Source organism: Bactrocera neohumeralis, chromosome 4, assembly GCF_024586455.1.
Source record: "Bactrocera neohumeralis isolate Rockhampton chromosome 4, APGP_CSIRO_Bneo_wtdbg2-racon-allhic-juicebox.fasta_v2, whole genome shotgun sequence".
In the NCBI taxonomy this organism is placed as follows: Eukaryota; Metazoa; Arthropoda; class Insecta; order Diptera; family Tephritidae; genus Bactrocera; species Bactrocera neohumeralis.
The window spans coordinates 40,178,573-40,199,858 of record NC_065921.1 but is presented as its reverse complement, the minus strand read 5'-3'; the positions used below and the strand labels follow the sequence as shown (position 1 = coordinate 40,199,858).

At 34.8% G+C, this 21,286-nt stretch overlaps 1 protein-coding gene across 3 annotated transcripts in view; it reads left to right on the top strand.

Annotated features, from left to right (window-relative positions):
• The window catches only part of LOC126756216 (zwei Ig domain protein zig-8), a 338,607-nt gene that overhangs the window by 290,446 nt on the left and 26,875 nt on the right, over positions 1 to 21,286 (top strand). For 2 of the 3 annotated variants that reach the window (XM_050469111.1, XM_050469109.1), the window contains 3 exons: positions 2,219 to 2,343; positions 4,409 to 4,495; positions 20,837 to 21,004. In XM_050469111.1, the coding sequence (XP_050325068.1) occupies positions 2,219 to 2,343; positions 4,409 to 4,495; positions 20,837 to 21,004 (380 nt within the window). The remainder of the gene's footprint in view (positions 1 to 2,218; positions 2,344 to 4,408; positions 4,496 to 20,836; positions 21,005 to 21,286) is intronic. The other variant, XM_050469112.1, reaches the window with a different exon arrangement.

The window sequence follows — 21,286 nt, the reverse complement described above, 5'->3', positions numbered from 1 at the left end:
CATACCGTTATTGTTATGACGAACCGAAGTCAGAACTACTCCACGCAGACATATGACGGTATCTGAATAACCCCAAATTCTGACTAGCATCAGCGTATTTATTTAAAATTAAATATTGCAGCAGACAATTTGAAGTTTATTTATTTTGCTTTTAAAATTGATAAACGGAGACTAAGTTAGGTTCTGTTGCAATTTTCCAAAAAAAAAAGATATCATACTCAGAGTATTAGGGATTTCTTTGTGAAGACAGAAACACTCGTATAGTTGGATCTTCCATTCAGCTACCAGACATCGATTCAAGCGCTTAGTTCCATTGTCCCTAGTTCACCTGGTTGTCCGAAAATGCAAGATCGAAGTTACCTCAGCCTTGTAGTCACAAATATTTGACTGCAAAGAAGTGACAGTAAAAAAGTTGAGATATTTTTAACACTTAATATTCCGATCACTTTTAGTTAGTGGTTTTCAAACGTTTTTGTAAGAAAAACAATTGCAATAGTATTATTTAAGGGGTTACATGGATTTCCTCGGATAAAAAACAGCCCTTTTCAAAAATTTTTTCCTCACATAAAAAACGAAATATTTTATTAGAATTTATTTTTTTATTACAAATATACATTATTAACAAAGAAATTCTGAAATTTTTGGAAAAAAATATTTTAAACTCGTTTATTGCGATACCATTTCTGCGCTTGCGTCGGCAGGATCTAAGGTAAGTAAAACCTAAACTAAGAACTTGGATGAAGGAAAAAAAGACTGAAAATTGAAATTTCAGCAGATATTTTTAAAGAAAAATTAATGTATCACTGAAATTTCACGTCATTTTTTTCCGAATAATCGTCAAAAAATTCTTCGTCCAAGTCTTTAAGAATTGTATCTCAAAGATCTGTGTAAAACTGTATGAAGATCGGTTGAGCAGTTGCCAATTTACTTCATAAACACGGTTTCGAGAAAAACGCGTTTAAAGAAAGTGCACGTAGCATAGCTAGCCTCGAGCGCACAAGTTTCAAGGCAATATCTCCGAAACTATTACCCGGATCAACTGAAGATTTAGGATAATATTCCATAGGTGTTATAGAATTTAACAAGACAGTAAACAAAATCGATTTCTTGAAACCCGTAAACCCTTCTAACCCATTAAAAATAATTATAAACCTTGCATCACCATATATAAAAAATGTCATCAGAAATGCTGAGTTTCACAATAGAGCAGAAGTGCTGTCCTAAGTATAATTAAGGAGCTTGCTAGCTGTCATTAACAGTCAATAGTTTTCGTTATTTATCAATTATTACTAATCACTTTCTATTAATACTTGGGTAATTTAAGCATATTTATATTCGAGATTACTAGTTTTTATTGTTTGGTTTGCACAATTAATCAAATTGTTATTAAAACCAAACCAAACCTTAAATTAATATCACTCATACGCCCTGTTGACCTCATAGGTAGTAATTACATTTAATTACATTGCTACTGTGTGGCGTACTCCCAGACACATTTGATTGCTTTATTTTTTTTTTTGGTTTCACAATTCATAAATCATCGTTTTTTAATAAATTTTATGTTGTGTGTGCTCTTAGTGGCATTCGCAGGCGTGTCAACACCAATCGCCACACCCACTCATTACAGCATTGCCTGTCTGATAAATTGAAAATTTTATTGAGCACAACAAAGTACGATATTGAACAGTTGAATTCCACTCTCTTCATTTCTCGTTTTTTCTTTAATTCTCAATTTTTCCTTTCAAGCAGCACTAATGCGTTTCATATCAGCGTCATCGTCTTAATCGATTACATTCCTTCGGTGCTGCCCTTTCTGAGCAATAATTATTACAACAATTCCTGCGTCAATTTACTGGTTTTTTCAACTACTGAAATTCCTGCCCCTTTTTCAAGCATTCCAAATAATTCTCGCATCAAAAGCAGTTTATTTTGCTCTTACTGTGCTATTATTAATTTTTTTTCTCAAATAAATCGAATTACTTAAATTCCTTTCGAAATAATTAGAGCTGGCAAAAATTTATTCTGTTTTGAATTTACTAATTAATATTAATTGATTTATTATTATGATTTGATTATTTAGAGTACGAATTTCCCTGGTACTTCGAGTAAATTTTCTAATAATCTAAGTCCATTTTTAGCAGTAATAAAAACATTGTTTATTATTGAAATATTCATGAGTTTATATTTATGTTTTTTATATTGTTCTTTTTAATTCCAGAACAAAAATCAATACTCACCGATAGCGACTGGAAGAAGCTATGGATGCGAGGCGGTATAAATCCCGATTCAAAATTGGATAACAATCTCGACACAAGTGACAGTCCGATGTTCGAGGATAGTGAGGTTAGTTTTGGGGCAGAAATTTAAATTAAATTTTAGTAAATACTTCATATGAAAATCAAAACCAACAACATGCCGTTTATACCAAAAAAAATATATATATTGAAAAAATATATATATTCTATATAAATGTTTTAAACAGTGCATCATTTCTACTACACATTCATAATTTAATAATCGCAAAGTGAAATTAAATATCATGTTATGTTAGAAAATATTTAATCGTTTGTAAAATATTTTATGGAAAGCTGAGTTCGATCTATAATTGATTGCAACCAGCCAAAAGAGAATACCACCAAAGAGCACAAAGAGTAAGCAAGGCAGTTCTCCTGTGCTTTCGAACATGAGCTTTATATTGGTTGATATTTTTGCTTAGAGCAAATTTTATATCAAAAAGTAGTCAAAAATGTGAAGACCAATACAGTATTTACCACCAAGGCCAAAGCTTTAGCTAAGGTTGCTGAAACGTATATTAATTTCGGCTTAAACATCCCCGAAAAACCCAGTCCTCATAACAGTATCTCTGCCTGAAGGTACAATTTCTTTGTAGTGCTAAGTGTAAGCTTAACCCCGCTTCTCAAATATAAGTTTATTCATCTATTACGTTACGATGAAATACACACCGAAAAGGAGCGCCATGTAAACTCAGCGTTAATAACCACCTTCTCGTTTCCTCCCTGAATTGAACTTAAAATTCTCCCCCACTAAATCCACAGCGACCATGTTCACAAACTGGACGAAGGCGTACAGACTTGACCTTAATTTTGCAGTCGGTAGATCCCAACGTCAATAATCCTAAAATTGTAACTGTGACTTTTGACAGTCTGTGTTCCTTAACTAACCAAACGACAGCGATTATCTCCAAAGTACAGAGGCACAACAAAATCCTCAAGTCGCTGGCCGGCAGCACATGGTGAAAGGACAAAGCAACATTGTTAACAACTTATAAGCCAATCGACCATCAGGTTCTTAACTGCGCCGCACAAATGTGGTCGCATGGATGCAGCGAAACGCAGACGAATAAGCTCCAAACTTGTCAGAACACTGTACTCCGAACTACAATAGGATGCCTCTTGATGTCTCGTATCGAACACCTGCATAGTGAGGCCCGTATGCTCCCAGTTAAGGAGCATAATGAACTCCTCTCCAAGCAGTTCCTGCTGGTATACTTTCGCAAAAATCATCCCTGCAGTCACCTGCTTGAAGCGGAACCGCCTTCTAGGAGCATCAAGAGGTCATTCCACAACTATGTCGACAACATCAAACAATACGCCGACCAGACTTCGGACACAACTAACTTCTGACAGGCACTGACCGCCATTCACAGTGGAACCATCAACACCTTCACCGATTCCCCCTCAGTGAATGGCGTACTTGGTGTCGAACCACCCACCATTGAACATGAAGAGCTCGAGTTGCCGTGAGAAACGAGAGTAACCCTTGTGCAGCTTCCTAATGGATACTGTAGCAGGTTAAACTCCTATTTATCCAGAAAAGACCCCGACATATCTAATATAAGTTCTACGTACTATGAGTAACCGCATGACACTGGCCGCCTCCTTGCATGCCCCACTAACCCTACTAATCTGACACCCTTTTCCCTTTAGTCCGACCTCGTTGAAACCACACTTTTCTTGGGGTTAAACTTATCTAATCTTCCCCATCCTAACGGGGTATAGATACCCGTTACAACACCAACATGAGCCATATTTCACGTTGTGACCTTAAAAATTAAATTACATTATTAAGGGGATAGGATAACCAGGTCCTACCCAAAGTACTGATATTCATTCTTAGCGTGTTGACATGATATTATGATCGTCAATTGATGAATAGAATTATTGAAAATAAATAAACACCAGTGCTAGCTGTTAAGTCAATCATAATTGTAATTGATATTTAATCTACATCACAAAATCTTTTAGTGTGGTTTGTAGACAGAGGCATATTATAATAACACATATCAAATTAAAATATATCGAATTTCCTTTTTACTAATCAACCACATTCCGCATTTCCCCACTCTCCCTCACCTATCCATCCATCCACATTGCTTTCGTTTCAGCAGATGGCGCACAACACGACCGTCCAGTTGGGTGGCACCGCATTTCTGGTTTGCAAAGTGTCCGGCGTGGATAGAGTGGGTGTAAATTGGGTTTGTTTAAGAAAAAATGTTTGATGTTTATTCCCTTTTTTATTTCAATGTAAATACAATAATTAATTAACAATATTTATTTTCCAATAATAAAAACATTTTTTGTGCATGTTTTCACTTTTTTACTTTTTTTAATATTTATTTATTTATTACTTTTTTCTGACTGGCTTGTATTTTTATTTTTGTTTGCGTGTTATAAATTTTGCAACGAAATTATTAGAAATCAACACGCCTGCATGACCTTCGATCTATACGCAATTAACGCTGTTGGATATAATATTTGCAGGCTAATTAATTTAATTTACATTTAATTCGTTGTCATTACTCATGAAAAAATTGCTGCTTATTTTTTCAATTAATAATGCTAAAATATTAATAATTTTAGTTCTATAAAAATGAATGTGGGGGGTCAAGTGTGACTACAGCCATTTCTTATTCTAAATTTTTTAAATGGCATTAGCTGATTTGTTATTAAAGTGTATATAATAACTAAAGTATCATCTTGTAAAATCCATGCATGCTTCTTCTACAATTCCGGCCATTTTCGATGGATGCTCTCACGCGAATTCCTCAAATAGAACTCCTCATTGACAGTCTATCCCTTCGGAACAAATTCATGATGCATTAAACCACGAATACCAAAAAGATCAATGAGCATCACCTCGATTATTGAGAGGCTTTGGCGTAGTTTTTTTGTTTTCGGCCCCCTATTCCATTGACTGTTGACTTATTTGCATGTCAAGTTCATAAACCCATGTCTCATCGGCAGTTATAATGCTCTCCATGAATGTGGGATCGAAATTCGCACGGTCTTGTGTCGAAAAATACTTCTAAACGGTACCAAAATATCCACCAAACTCATTCGAACGGACTCGGAGGAAATGTCGTGCACTCTTGCCGTCTCTTCAACACTTGCCTGTCGATTTTCAAGTACCATATCCTTTAGTTTTTTAATATTTCCTTCAAATGAAAAGGTCGAAGGTCGTCCAAAACGAGGCATATCTTCAACGATCTCTCGACCGTCTTTGAAGGCTTTGTACCACTCGTATGCTTATAACATTCACAATGATTCCGAACACAAAATTTAGATAGAAATACAAAATTTGAGATAAATTCTTTGAACGATATATTTATCCATTGCAAAATTCTCAACGCACTACTGAAGTGTACCGACTTAAGCAACTGCTGTAAACAAACTGGTTGATAGATCGTGGTCATATTTACATATGTATATGTATATATCACACTTTTTTTTATATAATTTACTCGGGGAATTTAATTACAATTTTCGGGTGCTTTTTTGTCACAACATAAACCGAATATGAGCATACGGTTATATCCGGTATGAGCTGTTAGCATGATAGGTTTAGTGGGAATGTCTTTATGAATAGACTAGAATGAACTTCCATATAATAGAATTGTGAATCAGATCGAGTTCACAATTTTTTGTTGATACCTGACCTTTTTCTTATTGATTTATGGATGGTTTTGTCTTAGCCGCTTCTAGTTTGTAGTATAAGTTTCCCTAAAATTTCAGTCCATGGCAACAATATGTTATAACGAGAGCGAAGAGTTCACTAAACCTCTTACCATTTGCCCTTGGCCAGAAAGACTTTGCGACTGCACAGCTGCTGATAGCTGATCAATGGTTGCTGAGCTGGCCTGAGCCTCGAAAATCACGTAGTGAACCACAAGAATCCAATAGAGCACGAGCTCTAAAACCGAGCTTATGGATACTTTCATAAAAAGATTCACCCCATTCTCCTTCAGAAATTCCTTTCCTGCTTCTCTCGAAGGTATGTGCGTAAAGAAACTGCAGCCAAGGCTAGGCTAGGCGATCTGATAATCCAAGTATTTACGAATGAAATAAATGTGCGCAAGGATCTAAGTATCCATATTATCCGAGTCTGAGGGCAGCTTTCGCGGCCAACGAATATCCGCAAGACGCTCCTAGTGGCAATAATTCTTTCAAGTCTCAATTAGCAAAGTGGAATCTCAAGAGGAGATAATAACTATTAAATAATATTTTGTGAGTATGTATTTAATTTTCGAAATCTACATTCCTCAAATAGCCACACGTTTATTTAGTATAATAAATTCAGCGCATAAGATTCAGTTTCAACTCCAATATTTCAAATTCAATGTTGAACAAAACACGTTAAAGATATTATACAATCCAAGCCAAGAAGTTACTATTCTCCTTCCAGCGCATTCTTTTTTTTTTCTTGACACCATTTCATTTCATTCGAATGTCAGTTTCTCATATATTTGCAATTAACTGACTGTCACACACACACATATACAAACTGCACAGCGTTCCTTTCAGCATTAATATGTCTGCCCCACTACTTCCTTTGCTGGCGCACCCACGAGTAAGTGTGGGATTGTGTCTTATAAGTTGCTCATTCAAATAAATTCGCTTTTGCTTGAACAAATTGATGAAAAGCGCTTTTCCGAGAAAGCCAGCAAGCAAGTAAGCGAGCATGGGTCTCAAGAAAGAGACTAATTAGCTTCGTGTCGCTTTTTCGCGCTGTTGCTTGCAACGTCTTCTTATATAAAATTATATATTAAATGTATATAAATGTACGCACGTTTGTGTGTATGTGTGTATATATGATCTCTTTGTGCCGCGCAGGCAGTTAAAGCAGCAACTATTAGCAAGGACATCGACTTAATAAACTTTTATGCGATAAATTGTTGTTTTTGTTCTGTTGCTTGGAGAAAGGAAATGGAAAGCGTTTAATTATCTGAGCGTCAGCAATCGTCCTAGTGGCTTCAATTATAGACGCTCTGTTACATATTTGCACATACAATCTTTAGAATAATATGTATATATATATAACTATATATAATATATGTATATATATATAAATTTATATATAAATAATACATCTGAAATACATTTGCGAAAACATATATAAACACATATGTATGTATATTTAAAGAATTATGTATAAAATATTCAAAAGCAGGTCGGCAACGTCTCTCCTCCTTGTGTACATTTCACGTAACTTTCTAAGGATCATTATGCATAAATTACAATTTTTTAGCTTTTATTGATGTACTGATGTACTTGGTTCATATTTTTAAAAATAATTTCCGAGAAGGTTCATTCGGACCTTTTTTATTACATTGACCACAGAGGGGACACCAATTTTTTGCTACTGAGTAAATATACGTATTCATCGTAAAGTAATACTGCAAGAATTATTCACGGTACGTGCCGATACGGTCTTACGAAATTACTTCCTATAATATACGTATATTGACATTATCTCGTACAATAAGTGACTTCGGAAAACCTCCCAAGAACTCTTCGTTGGTGATACAACCACAGCATTGAAAATTTATTTTATCAATTTTGCTAAACGGATTCCAGTTGATAAATGCTCGTTTCCAGTTCATATATCTTCTGTATATCAAACTAAAATTTGCAAAAATAATTCCATCCACACTTACTTCAAAATATTGTCCAAAGACCTTTTCGAAACTTCCTTTATCAGCACTAATTTAGCTCACAAAATGAAAGACTTTAAAATATATCTACGCAAACTACTCGAGAGTATCTGATAGACCATGTGAAATTGCTTGAAATCGCATTTCTCTCGCACACTCAGCGAAAAATTTCCACAAGTATGGCATACAAAAACAATTGCTATAAATGTAATGAACTCATCAGCGAAAGGCAACATTGCACGATGATTCATCATACTCGTAATTAAAAGTACTTTTTTGTATCTGCCGTGGAAAGTGAAAAAGTGGAAGAAAAGAAAATGCGAACGAATACAAGCATTGTTTAAAGCAAATGAAATGGGAGTACATTATATGTATGTATGTATGTTTCTATAAAGAAGATAACAGTACGTATAAACATATTGTATTTCGTAGTGCGCCTGCAACACATCTCGAAGTATTTTAAGCTGCTAGTGTGGCTTTATAAGTGAAGTAAAGGGAATGAAGAATGATTGCCTCATTTGTAATTTGTCATTAAACAGTTAAGTATAAACGAGTCAAGCAGATAAGTTGAAACAGTTAAGAGCTTAACTGCTTTTGAAATTAAGAATATAAGAATTAAATCGGGGGGGTTAAAGGAACTATCAGCTATGCAAATGGAATTATAAAATGCGTAATGTGAAAAATAAATATCTGGAAAACAAGTGTGGGTAGGGATACAACTTCGGTCGAACTGAATATGAAAAGTGATCCGTTTAAGTTATCTGACTTCTTACTGTCAGGAGCCCTCTATCAACTCCAGGTTCAGGCTTTCTGACTATTGCAGTATTTTCCAAGCCGCGATTGAAGCCGTTAAAGTAGCAGTAGATTTAATGATCCAGAGGACAGCCTCCTTCAGAGAAGCGACCATCTACACAGATAGCAATACATTGATGTAGACTAGTATGCTGTAAGGCTGGGAATCTTGTCAGACACTATCTCCAGAAGCTTTTCCTCTTGACTGTCGCGCGTTTGGGAGGTCCAAACTAAAAGACTTGTGAGTGCATACCTTCAGACATCCCACCAACCACTAAACCTATAGTTGCACTAATATAAATGAACTTAAGATTAACCTGCCAATGCATGAATTAAATAAATTTGAAGAGATTGTTTAATGTGAGTGTCGTCACATACCTGCACACATATTAATCAACGGCATATTTTGAGATCACTGTGTTTGCTTTGAGTAAATGGTGTATAAGTTACATAGTTAGTAAGAAATCAACTTGAATAATAAACAATTTCCTTTCATGGTTCACCTCGGGCGGTGATTATGGGCGAAATATCTTGTTTTGATTTTCCAAAGAAATCATTGCCTTTAAATTCAAATTGGCAAAAGTTCGAGCATCGGTTAATAATTGTTATTGTTTTGACAGAAAATAACTACTTTCTAATATTTCGAGAATAAAATAAGCAAATCCAACAAAAAAGCGTTTTGAAAGGTTGAAATTTCTATTTTAAGACGGCTTCGAATACTTAATATGATTTAATATGATACTTACTTTCTATATATGTATATCGTGGTACAAAAACCATTGATCGTGTGTGTTTCGGGACGCTAGCATAGATTCAACACTCATCGCCAGTAATAATATGATTTAAGACATCTTGATGGTCGGAAAACATTGTTTTACAGACGTTAACGTGGCGCTGTTTTTTGAAAAAAATTATTGATTTTGGAAATTCATAATTCTGCGTTCACTCTTCTTAGGCTCAAGTGGTCTGCCCAAATGCTTTTCACTGATCCTTCCGATATTCCAGTAAAGTCTCTGACTGTTAGTAGTCGATTCTCAAGCACTAAATTCCTTTATTTTATTTGTTTGTTGATCTGCAGTCCTGAACGTGGTTGGTTCTCAACGCGTTTTCGACCCTCTTTGAATAATTTGTACCTATCAAAACACTTGCTGGCAACAAATATTATCTCCGAAGGCCTACTCAGAAATTCTGAACATTTCGGCACCACAAATTTTAATTAATTTCACTCATCGGAAAAATCAATGATTAATGATTATTTTGATGTAAAATTTGACACAGATCATTGACAGTCATACCAACCTAGAAAAAAATTTCGACGAATGAGTTTACGAGCTAAATTGAACTAAAAAAGTCTTACCATTTTTGACCCACAGTAGTATACCATATACTGTTCTAAGAAATTGGAAAACTGGTTTACACCGTTTTTGTTGCCATAGTTATAATCTCAATGATTTGGACGACGACTACCAAACATTTTGTAAGATTTCGGTTATTTTTAAATATTTATTTCGATTTTACATCACAAACATCATCAAACATGAAAGTAAATAACAGCTATATGTGTAATAACAGTTCCGCTTTGAGCAAAAATAAACATGCAAGTACACAAAGCAATGAAGATTGAAAACTCACCAAAGTTTCCTAGATTAACCTAAAATGTTTCCAGATAATTGTGACAATAATGTCAAACTCATATTTGCTTTCAGAGTCTGAAATTATGTCAGCATATTTTTAACAATTTCTTCATTATTTAGTTCCTTAAAGTTATTCAGGCAATTTTCGACTGTTAATACAAAAAAGCTTCAACTTTCGTAACCATCATAAATCCATATTTTTCATGATTTGCCATATTTGAGGACGATAAAACATTCCAAATTTCAACTTTGCCTTACTGGGCTGCTGAATGTTCACAAAAATTTTAATTCAAACGATATTCTAGCGCGTCTACCGCTTAAAAAGAATGCTTTACAATTTCTAATTTTATCAAATATTAAAACTCAGAGATTATTTTGTGAAAATAACTTTGACGTGGAGGTTTCACTCTCCTGTAGACAGTACCGATTTCTTGAAATGTGACGAAATCTTGGTTTCTAAGGGCACGCTAATAACTTCTAAAATCCAGAGAGAAATTTTTGTTGATTAAAACAGAATATAAGTCTATATATCTCGGCATTTAATTTCTTTTCAAATCGCATCATTTTCCGAATATTTTTGGAAAGGAGCGCGAGAGTGGAGATCACGTGAAGCTTGCACGGTGCGTAGTTCCGTAATACTGTCTGAAAAAAATATAATAACAAAATTTATTAGCTAATTATTGATTAAAATATAAGATATGCAATAATCATAAAGACAAGAGCACATTCAAAGCTTTCATGAATAAATTTGTAATAAGGCCACTTTAAAGCATCAAAATTTGCTTAGAAATCCAGGACAACAAAACAAAATATTCTAACAATCATACACAAAAGCAACGATTTAATAACATTCGAGAAAAGGTTTAGAGTACTTCACTCTTGTCACCAGAATTACTACAATATTACATATACAAACATACATATATGTTTGCGATGTCTAGATGTTGCTACTACTGATATACTAGATAAAGCTTTTATTATATATATTTCTCAGAAAAATACAAATTGTGTATTAAGCTCTGAAAATACTAACACGCCAGTAGATTTTCATTATACCAAGCGTTCTGCAATGCTCATTAAAATTGAATATTACGTATACGCCGTGACACATCAGATAATGTATGGAGAATAGATGGCACCATAGAATTTATAGCGACAAGCGTCGCTATCAGTTGCGGCTTAATGACTCTCCAACTAATCGTTTGTCATTCGTGCGCGATATGTTAGGCCAAATCCATACAAAGCCATTACCTGTTTCATTTAACGGCATTTACGGTTTACGATGATCCCTATAACTAACGTTGCATTTGCCACTAAAAATTCACATTAAAATGCAGTTAAACCACAGCGGGTAATCAACCATGTTGTGGCGTTAAAATCAACCCCGTTCTCAGCGCAATTCATATTAAATGGTTTAAAGGCTAAAATTGGATTTTGTGCATCTAAAAAGCGTGTCAACACTGTAATTACACTTAAATTCATACCTCAACGCCGATAATAGTAATGCTCGTCGGCGGCGAAGGTAGAGGTGCATAAAAAATGTAGTGCAGCATGTGATTTGACACCAGCACCGACAAAACATTACAACTTTGGCGTGTCGCCTAGTTGCCACTTGCAGAATTTATGACCGCTTTGTCGCAAAAGTCACGTTGTAATCTGATTTTAATTAAAAGTTTACAAGGTCATTGTAGTTTCCAGCTGATTTTTATTTGGCAGCTAGGTAAATAATTGCTTATTGCTTTATATGGATGGTGAAAAAATGCTAATGATGTTGGCATTGCTTAAATGTGTAGAAGTATTAATGCCCTTGCTCTCATCCGCTTAAAAATTCTGAAGTTGGAGTTTGCTTAATAAATGGAAACATACTTCTCTACTTTCCCAATCTCTGTTATGAACAGGTTTGAAAAAAGAGTTAGACCACTAAAAATATATACATTGATATCGATGAATATTTTTGTAAGCTATATCCAAAGTTATGGCGTATGTAATTATAGCAAATTATATACTCCAAATGGTTACTTTTTACATTGGGTCGCTGAAATACGCAAAATTTGTTTGATAGTATATAACTTAACCCTTTATAACTCAACTAAGTAAAAACGGAAAAACTGTTTCATTATACCCTGAACAGGGTATATTAACTTTGTCACGAAGTTTGTAACACCCAGAAGGAATCATCGGAGACCCTATAAAGTATATATATAAATGATCAGTATGTCGAGCTGAGTCGATTTAGCCATGTCCGTCTGTCTGTCTGTCCGTCTGTCCGTCTGTCTGTATATATACGAACTAGTCACTCAGGTTTTAAGATATCGTTTTGAAATTTTGCAAACGTCATTTTCTCCTCAAGAAGCTGCTCATTTGTCGGAACGGCCGATATCGGGCCAATATAACATATAGCTGCCATACCAACTGAACGATCGAAATCAAATGCTTGTATGGAAAACTTTCACATTTGACAAGATATATTCACGAAATTTGGTATATGTTATTTTCTAATACAAAAGAGTAATATTTGAAGAAATTGTTCAGATCGGTTAACTATAGCATATAGCTGCCATATAAACTGAACGATCGGAATCAAGTTCTTGTATGAAAAACTTTCACATTTGACAAGATATATTCACGAAATTTGGTATATGTTATTTTTTAAGGCAACAATGTAATCTCTAAAAAACTTGTTTAGAACGGATTACTATAGCATATAGCTTCCATATAAACTGAACACATAGTTACTAACAGAAATGCACCTGTGAAGGGTATTTAGCTTCGGTGCAACCGAAGTTAACGTTTTTTCTTGTTTCTAATAGATTTCGGATAGAAATGAAATACGTGTTTTATAGTTTAAACAAGTTTTTTTTTATTTGGGTGAAAAACAACAAAAAAGGGTATGTGACAGATATTTCACATTATGTAACTACGTCTCTAAGCTCATTAAATAATAATATTTGTATTTCGTGAATATTTACATGTTTTATAAGAAGTGTGAAATTCTTTGAAGCAGTTGTTTTGCTTGTTGTAGCATAAAGCCACACCACATTTTTCACATACAGTTTGTGATACTCCAACACATCCTGGACGCTTGCAACGAATTCGTTTTTCTGCCCATACCGGCCAGTGTCCAACTTGATCTTGCCTAACTGCCATAGGAGGATCATGTTGAGCTGGGCTCTTATACTTTTTAGATTGTATCTCGCTTCAATTCTTCTTCGTTTCATAGGGGACTTTGTACCCAATTTGCACAACACCGTGGCAACTTCTAAACGAAAATCAGCAGATGACAACTGATTGCCCTCTAATTTTTTTTCTTTATGAGCTCTTTTGTATAAGAGCCAAACATTAGACATTGCAAGGTCTAAAAAGTGATAAAATAGACGAACGTGCCATCGCTTCCTTCTTGGCAATATCATATTGCGGCCCATTATGCTGTCAATGAGATCAACCCCACCCATGTGCCGATTATACTCGGCTACAATATAAGATCTTTCAATATCTATGTACCATTTGTTTGCCTTATCATAGCGGCGTACTGTGGACTTCGGTAGCTCACCAGCGAAATTATAAGCAAGAGTTACACTTTTGTTGTCTTTCCAGACAACGGTGGCTATATCTATTCCTCGCACATTTCCAACATATTCTACGCTGTGACCACGGCTCTTTTTCGAAATATCCTTATCTGTTGGCAGTTTACAGTCAGGTATCCTATTTCGTCGTATTGTTCCTAAACTAAGAATTCCTTCCTTGGCCAAGTATTCTATAAATGACAATGACGTGAAATAGTTGTCGAAATAAAGTTTATAGTTTTGGTTCTTTGGAATATTTCTGGCCAGTCTCATGACAACATTTGAAGCAGCACCTAAATCTGGTTCTCCGGGTTTCAAAATATTTTCAGTTCCAGATTCCACTTCAAAACTATACGCGAATCCGTTAGAGTCGCAAAGTACAAATATTTTAAGTCCCCATTTTTTCGGCTTTTTAGGGTTATATCGTTTTAGGTTATGTCGAGCTTTGGTGGAACAAATTTGCTCATCTACACATAGCTAACTTTGTAGCGGAATTTTTTTGCAAGTTTCGTTTAGTTTTGCTAATATTGGTCGAATTTTAAAAAGTCTATCAGCTTGGGGATGATCACGAGAAAGCATCTTAGAATTGTCATTAAAACGAATACATTGTCTCAATTTTTCAAACTTATTCGATGCCATTGTTTCCTTTATGAAAGGTGTACCGATTTCGTTATTCCAATGTTTCGTCACTCTCGGGAGGTGCACCAAAGACATCATGTATGTTATCCCAATAAATTGTTGAACGTCGATTTCGAATACAAGTTAATGACAGCCTCTACACAGCCACTTGACCTTAACTGTAAACAATATTGAATCTTTACACTTTGTAGTTGTGCGGCCTTATAAATTAAAATAGAATTCGATATACTTTTTCCGTTCACATTAGAATAAACCATTCTTATCTAAACAATATTTGTAGCCCTCACAAGAAGGCATAATAAAATCAAAACAGAACACTTAACGTTCTGCCTAAAAATGCTGAATATGATATTAATGTAAATTGACACTTTCTTTGTTTTAAACTCAACCAATATGTAATAGCTTTAAGTAAATAATAAGTAAATGTATAAATATTAGTAACTTGTAAATAAAAAATGGATTTTGTCTCCGGCGATCCAGTCGACACGACGTGTTTCATTTTCTCTGCGCGTTGGCAGATAGGAAAAATAAATTTTTTTACAAATTCCCGCGATACGGGAATTAATTTACATGGAAACTCTTGTTGGGATCCTTTTCCTTTATGTATAGGTTAGTTTGTTGCGCAATATCTTTGATTAATTCAAGAGGAAATATTTTTAGGAAAAACTGTATGGGTGTTTCCAAATCCAAAATATCAGCAGGCAGTTCTTCCTTTCCAGTGAAACGTATTTGATGTTCGTTTAGTTCAATATTCTTTTTCTTCCAGACTATATTCATTCTTGGTTTAGGGCGATGTGACGATCCTTTCTGAGTGGCATTTGTAGGCATGGCTGATTCCTCTAAGCGAACGTCAATATCTTCCCTTTCGTTTTCAAGAAGAGCGTCATTTTGCTCACAATCGAGTTCAAAATCTGAACTTATATCACCCTCAGGATCAAAATCTTCACTACTTTCATTATTCATCAACTCTTCAAGAATTTTATCAGCAGATAAGTTACGAGACGCCATTCTGGTGAAGTATATAAGAAATCAACACAATAAAATGTTTAGTGACACATACTACTCAATGTTACAGAAATGGTACAAGCCTAAACTTCACTATATATTGTATTAGTAAACACTTTTCGTATTATCTTATAGAAATTAAACATAATAGTGAACTTACCTGGACTTTTCCACTAAATATTTTATTAAAACACTGAAAATTTTCTTATTTTTATCTTTTCGGTAATTGCAAGCACGTGCATTCACTAACTTTACCACAGCGAAAAAGAAAGTACCGTTTTATAAGTGATGCCAATACATAAAAAACCAGAGAATTTTAAAATTGAAAAATACGGAGTGTGACAGTGCTGCTATATCATACTAAAAAGGGAAAAATTAATTTTCCTATGTTTTGTACCCTCTAAAAGGGTTTGTAACATATCTGTCACATGATGCTTTAAAGGGTTAATATACCCTGTTCAGGGTATAAAAGTTTTCTCCTCAAAATAACGTCGCTGTTCGTTTTATCAGAAAATCCAAGCTAATGGTAAAGTAAATCAGTTTTTGTTAAATGTAGCTCGTATCTTAGAAAATAATACAAAAATTGGATCTAATGTATTCTTGATAGACATACATATATTTCGTGTTATTTAAAAAAACAATAAAAAATGTTAACGTCGAGTGCACCAAAGAAATAATAATGCTTACAAATACAAAATATACCTCAGAAGAACTTCTATTGATTGAACAGTTTGTATGGCAGGTATATGCTATAGTGGTTCGATATGATCCCGGTTCTAACAAATGCCCGACTTTGTGGGGAGAACGGGGGGTGTGCAAAATTTCAGATCCATACTTTAACACATTATGTACTAAGAAAGAAGTAGAAGACAACGAAATGAAAAATAACTCCGCGTTTACCCAAACCCATTGGCTAATGCTTTGTACATTCCTGCGATCAAACACGCCATAAAAGAAGAAACATGCCTGCGTAGTAAAGAGCAACGTATTACCAAAACAGCTCAATCACTTGCTTGAACTTGGCTAGTTTTTAAATAGATTTAAGGTTTTATAACTAATTGTCATAAATACAGACAGACATATCTTATGACACTAAAATTAAACCACGATAACTAAGAATTTTACCCTAATGAAAAAAGCATATTCGTGGTGTAGTAGTGCCCAGAAATCACCAGGATCCATTACGGCAACGAGTGATGGTATTACAGGAATAAGAAATGGGAAATTTATATTCTTTAGAATTTTATACAAAGCGTAGTTCTCAACATGTATGAAAGGGTTAAGTTCGGGTGCAACCCGTGAAAATTTGTCTTAAGTGCCTGTGACGCCTATCCTATCTATCAAGCGACATTAGATAATGGAGCAACAAAGATGCCTAATATCCTTTCGATTAAATTATTATAAACAAAGAGTTAGCACAATACCAACGAAAAAGAATCGAATGTATGGAAACACTTCATTTATTGCAACTTTTTTTAACTAAGTATATTACGTAGCACTGTAAAAATTAATGTACTTTAAGCACTGAAAAGACCACAAACGCACATTACTAATTCAATTTAATTTACGATACTGCCAAGCAAAGGAAAATAATTCTCTTTATGCATTATATAACAGTACAGCTTACGAGCCCCATAAATAAACAGTATTAATGATTTCTAAAATATAGTAACGACTTTCCATGCTCACAGCTTGGAATGCAAATCACGTTTAGCGTATAAACTCCTTTTTACTGGGCTAATAACTTTCATTCCTTTGTGTAGGTTCATAAATATTGAATACTAAAAAAATCGAAAAATTAAATTGCATTTCCTGCATCGCCCGGGGTTTCCGCTGTGTATTAATAATTTCATTGACAATTCTAAAAATTTAATCCGTCATAAATATTTGTGGCGGCATAATAAATTGCGCTTTATTGCTTTACACACTGATGCATACTAAATTAATGGATTCTAAATTGAGTACAATAAAAAGAAAAAAATTAGAGCAGCAAAGGGCGTATTTTGTTCCAAAATCAAATCATTAAATTTATGTACTTAATGTTGCAAGGAAACTATTAAAATTTTTTTATTAGAGATTTTCAATGTGGTGTGAAGTATTTCTGGGGCAAAACAAGTGCCTACATAATACTTCGTGATGTTAAGCGTTAATGCTGTGATTAAGTAGTTAGAGCTACGTGTATGAAATTATGAAATATTTTAAGAACAATAGGAATATCTGCTCTGCTTAACTTTAAATATATGGAATTAAAAGTGAAAAATTAAAAAGAATCAAAGCGATTGTTAAATTTGACTGTTCATTGATTTTATTCAATTTTGTTGATTCATGTTGTCATTACGAAGCTAATATTTCGTCGTTCATTTTAAATTGACTCCAATTAACAAAAAATAGTACACAAAAGTTCTCTAAGTTATTAAGTTTGCTAGGATCAAATAACATGAGCGTTGAAAATGTTTTCCTTTTTTTGAGATTCTCAACTATTTTTGAGTCCAAGAAGTATCTTTCATGTGATAATGATATATATTGTAATCATCCGGCCTTTCGATAATTTTTTGTTGTATGAATAGCTTCAAAATTGCTTAGACATAGAGAGCAACATTTTTTCAGCGAATTTCACTTAAGATCTGAGGACGAAAAAATTTCCGTGGATGCAAAAGAAGCAATTTAACGTCTTCCTTACCCAGCTAAAGTTGTTTTCTATTTCGTAAAATTCAAAATTAAGTAAATTAGTTTAAGGGGGGAGCCTACTTTAGAGGCTTAAAAAACCGATTTTTTGGAGATTTTTTTTTTTTGAAGGGAAAGGAAAGTTATAATTATAGTTATATATTTAAACATCATCCGAAAATTTTTTGGATACGAAATCTTTGATATACTGCCTTTGGGAAGTAATTGCCCGATGCATCTCGCATGTGCATTTGTCGGACGGCGGGCAGGATACCGATCGCAATTTCTATCAGAAACAAATAATTCAAAGAGGCTCATATTTGCTAATAACGTATCTTCTAGTTAAACTAAGAAAATTCCAAAAAAAGTGTTAAATTCTAAGATTTTTTTTTAATTAAAAAAAGTGTTTTTTGCCCAAAAATTGACTTTATCTTGTTTAAAAATATGCTCGAACTTGAATTCCTTTAGTTCTTTTTTTAGTTTTAAAAGAAGATAATTTAATGCCAAAGATAATAAATTTTGCCCCAATTCCATACGTCTTTTGGTTTTTTTTCTATCCTGCCCGCCAATTAAGAAAAATTGTAAAAATGAAAAACCGAGAAAACGCGCGTCAGAATTTTCGCTTTCCCTTTTAGCTTCGCCAATATATCAAATTCCAATCTATAACTTTGGGGACTTATTCATAGATAATTTTTAAAGAGATTTAAGCAAAAAAATCGATTTTTTGAAGCTTCTAAAGCAGGCTCCCCCCTTAAATTAAAGTTTGATTTGAAATTCATATAAGGGCGTTTTAGATAGAGGAATGTGGAAAATCGCCTTCAGTAGACAAGATGATCAAGCAGATCGCAATTCCACATTCAATATTTACTAATGATAGAATGGAACACCATGAGACTTACCAATAATTAATATCGAAAATCCAATTAGTGTATTTTGACTATTTTTGAGGAATATGTCTGTTGAAGTGCCAAATTATTATATTAATGTTCTAAGCTTGCCTTAAGGTGACTTTGTTACTTACTGAATTTTAGTTTTAACCTAGTAATTTATTTTAAAAAAGCTTGAAACAGCAGACAGGTCACAAAGTTGCACTTCTTCTTTTTTTATTGTCGCAACCGAGTTAACAGCAGAGCACCAGTCGTTTCTTCCTTCCGCTATTTGGCGCCAAATCGAGATACCACGTGCAGACAGGTCCTTATCCACCTGATCTCTCCAGGGAAGTGAAGCTCTTACTTTTCTCTGCTTTCACTGAATCGAAAACCTTTACAGCTGGAGTGTTCTCTTCCATCCGGACAACATGACTTAGACAGCGCAGCCGTTGTCTCTTGATTCGCTTAACTATGTCAATGCCGACGTACATCTCATACGATAGGGAATCCCCTCGTTTGCGCCCTCGCTTGAAACCCAGTCGTCTAAAACTTCGCAGTGTTTTCCAAGGTTTGGCGAGTGGTGAAAATCTGGTCTGGTCTAAAGCTACACTGCAAAGGTGCAATCAGCTTGTTGACAGAGGGCATCAGTCTTTCCCACAGCTCGCTCGATAGAACCTTATATGTGATATTAAGGAGGCTTAACTCATAATTGGAGCAGATTTTGGGGTCCCATTTTCTGTGTATTGTGCAGAGCACACTTAGGTTTCAATCGTCGGGCATGCTTTCATACGACCACATCTTGCAAAGAACCTGGTGCGTTCACCTTTTGAGCATTTCGCCACCTTATTTGAATAGTTAGGCTGGTAATCTATCGGCCCCGCCGCTTTGTTGTTCTCCAGGCGGGTAAATGCTATTCGAACTTTATCAAAGTCGGACAATGGGCCTTCTATTCCATAGTCATCGATTGGGAATCGGGTTCACTGTCTCCAGATGTTACACTTACAACTTAAATAACTTCAGGACTTTCTGTTAGTTGCCGCATCTTCGAGTACTAGCTTTTCGTCTGAAATGGTCCGAATTATGGACGAACAACTCTTTGTTATTGACATTAGCGACTTTTTTGCTAAAAACTTGATTTGTGTTGTTCCACAACCGCCGTAATCAACTGTTTTGACTTCTTTCAACTTCGACAAATGCCAATGGGGACACTGTTTTGACAACATTAGTAGGAGTTATTTCACAATTTCTTGAAGGCTGTACCAGAATAAGCACAGCTCGACGGTTTCGAGAACTGAACAAGCGTTAACAAGAGTACTTTTTTCGTAGGTTAATTACTTGTGAGGGACGAAATTGATTTGGAAGAATAAATAAAGAATTTACTTTTTGATTATAGTTTCACATTATGTTTAATTTAAAGGCTTTTATTTTCGAAAATTTGCAAAACTTACTTCTAGTTATAAGAAGTGATTTTCATTGCATTTTTCTACTCAGTAAACCGGACTGCAACTTCATTTCCTATATATTAAGACGGACTTTTTGCATGATTTATTGTTGTTGTTATATTTTTTTCAGAGGCTTTGGCATAGTGCAAGAGGAACTGTATATGCATGCTTTTTAATTGCCTTTTTATTTGATTTTTAAGGGTGCTTCCTTTTCCTTTAATAATTTGTATACCGAAACTTATACGTATATTATTCAATTATTTACACGCCACTATAGAATCAGATTTCTTGGATACGTCGACGCGACTGGCACATCCTTTCGTCCGGCGCTCAACTCTACACCAACGACGAACGCTTCGCGATACTGCACGCGCCCGGCTCCAACATGTGGACGTTGCAGATAAAGTTCGTGCAGCGGCGAGATCACGGCATGTACGAGTGTCAGGTGAGTGAATGCAATACACATACCAAACATACTATATAACGGTAGGTATATATATGAGCTGAATGTGTGTGACAGCTTCAGTGATTTTGCCACAAACTGCGAACACAGCAATTTCGAGCTGAAAACCCAAACGAACCGCTGCATTTACTCGTACATGTGCTCACCGCACACATACTAAGTACATGCAGGTATAACTGCCCAAATAACGGTGTCGCCTGTTGTGTGCAACTCATTGGCCTTTGCTGTTGTTGTTGCTGTTGTCACATTGTAGCATGTTGCACT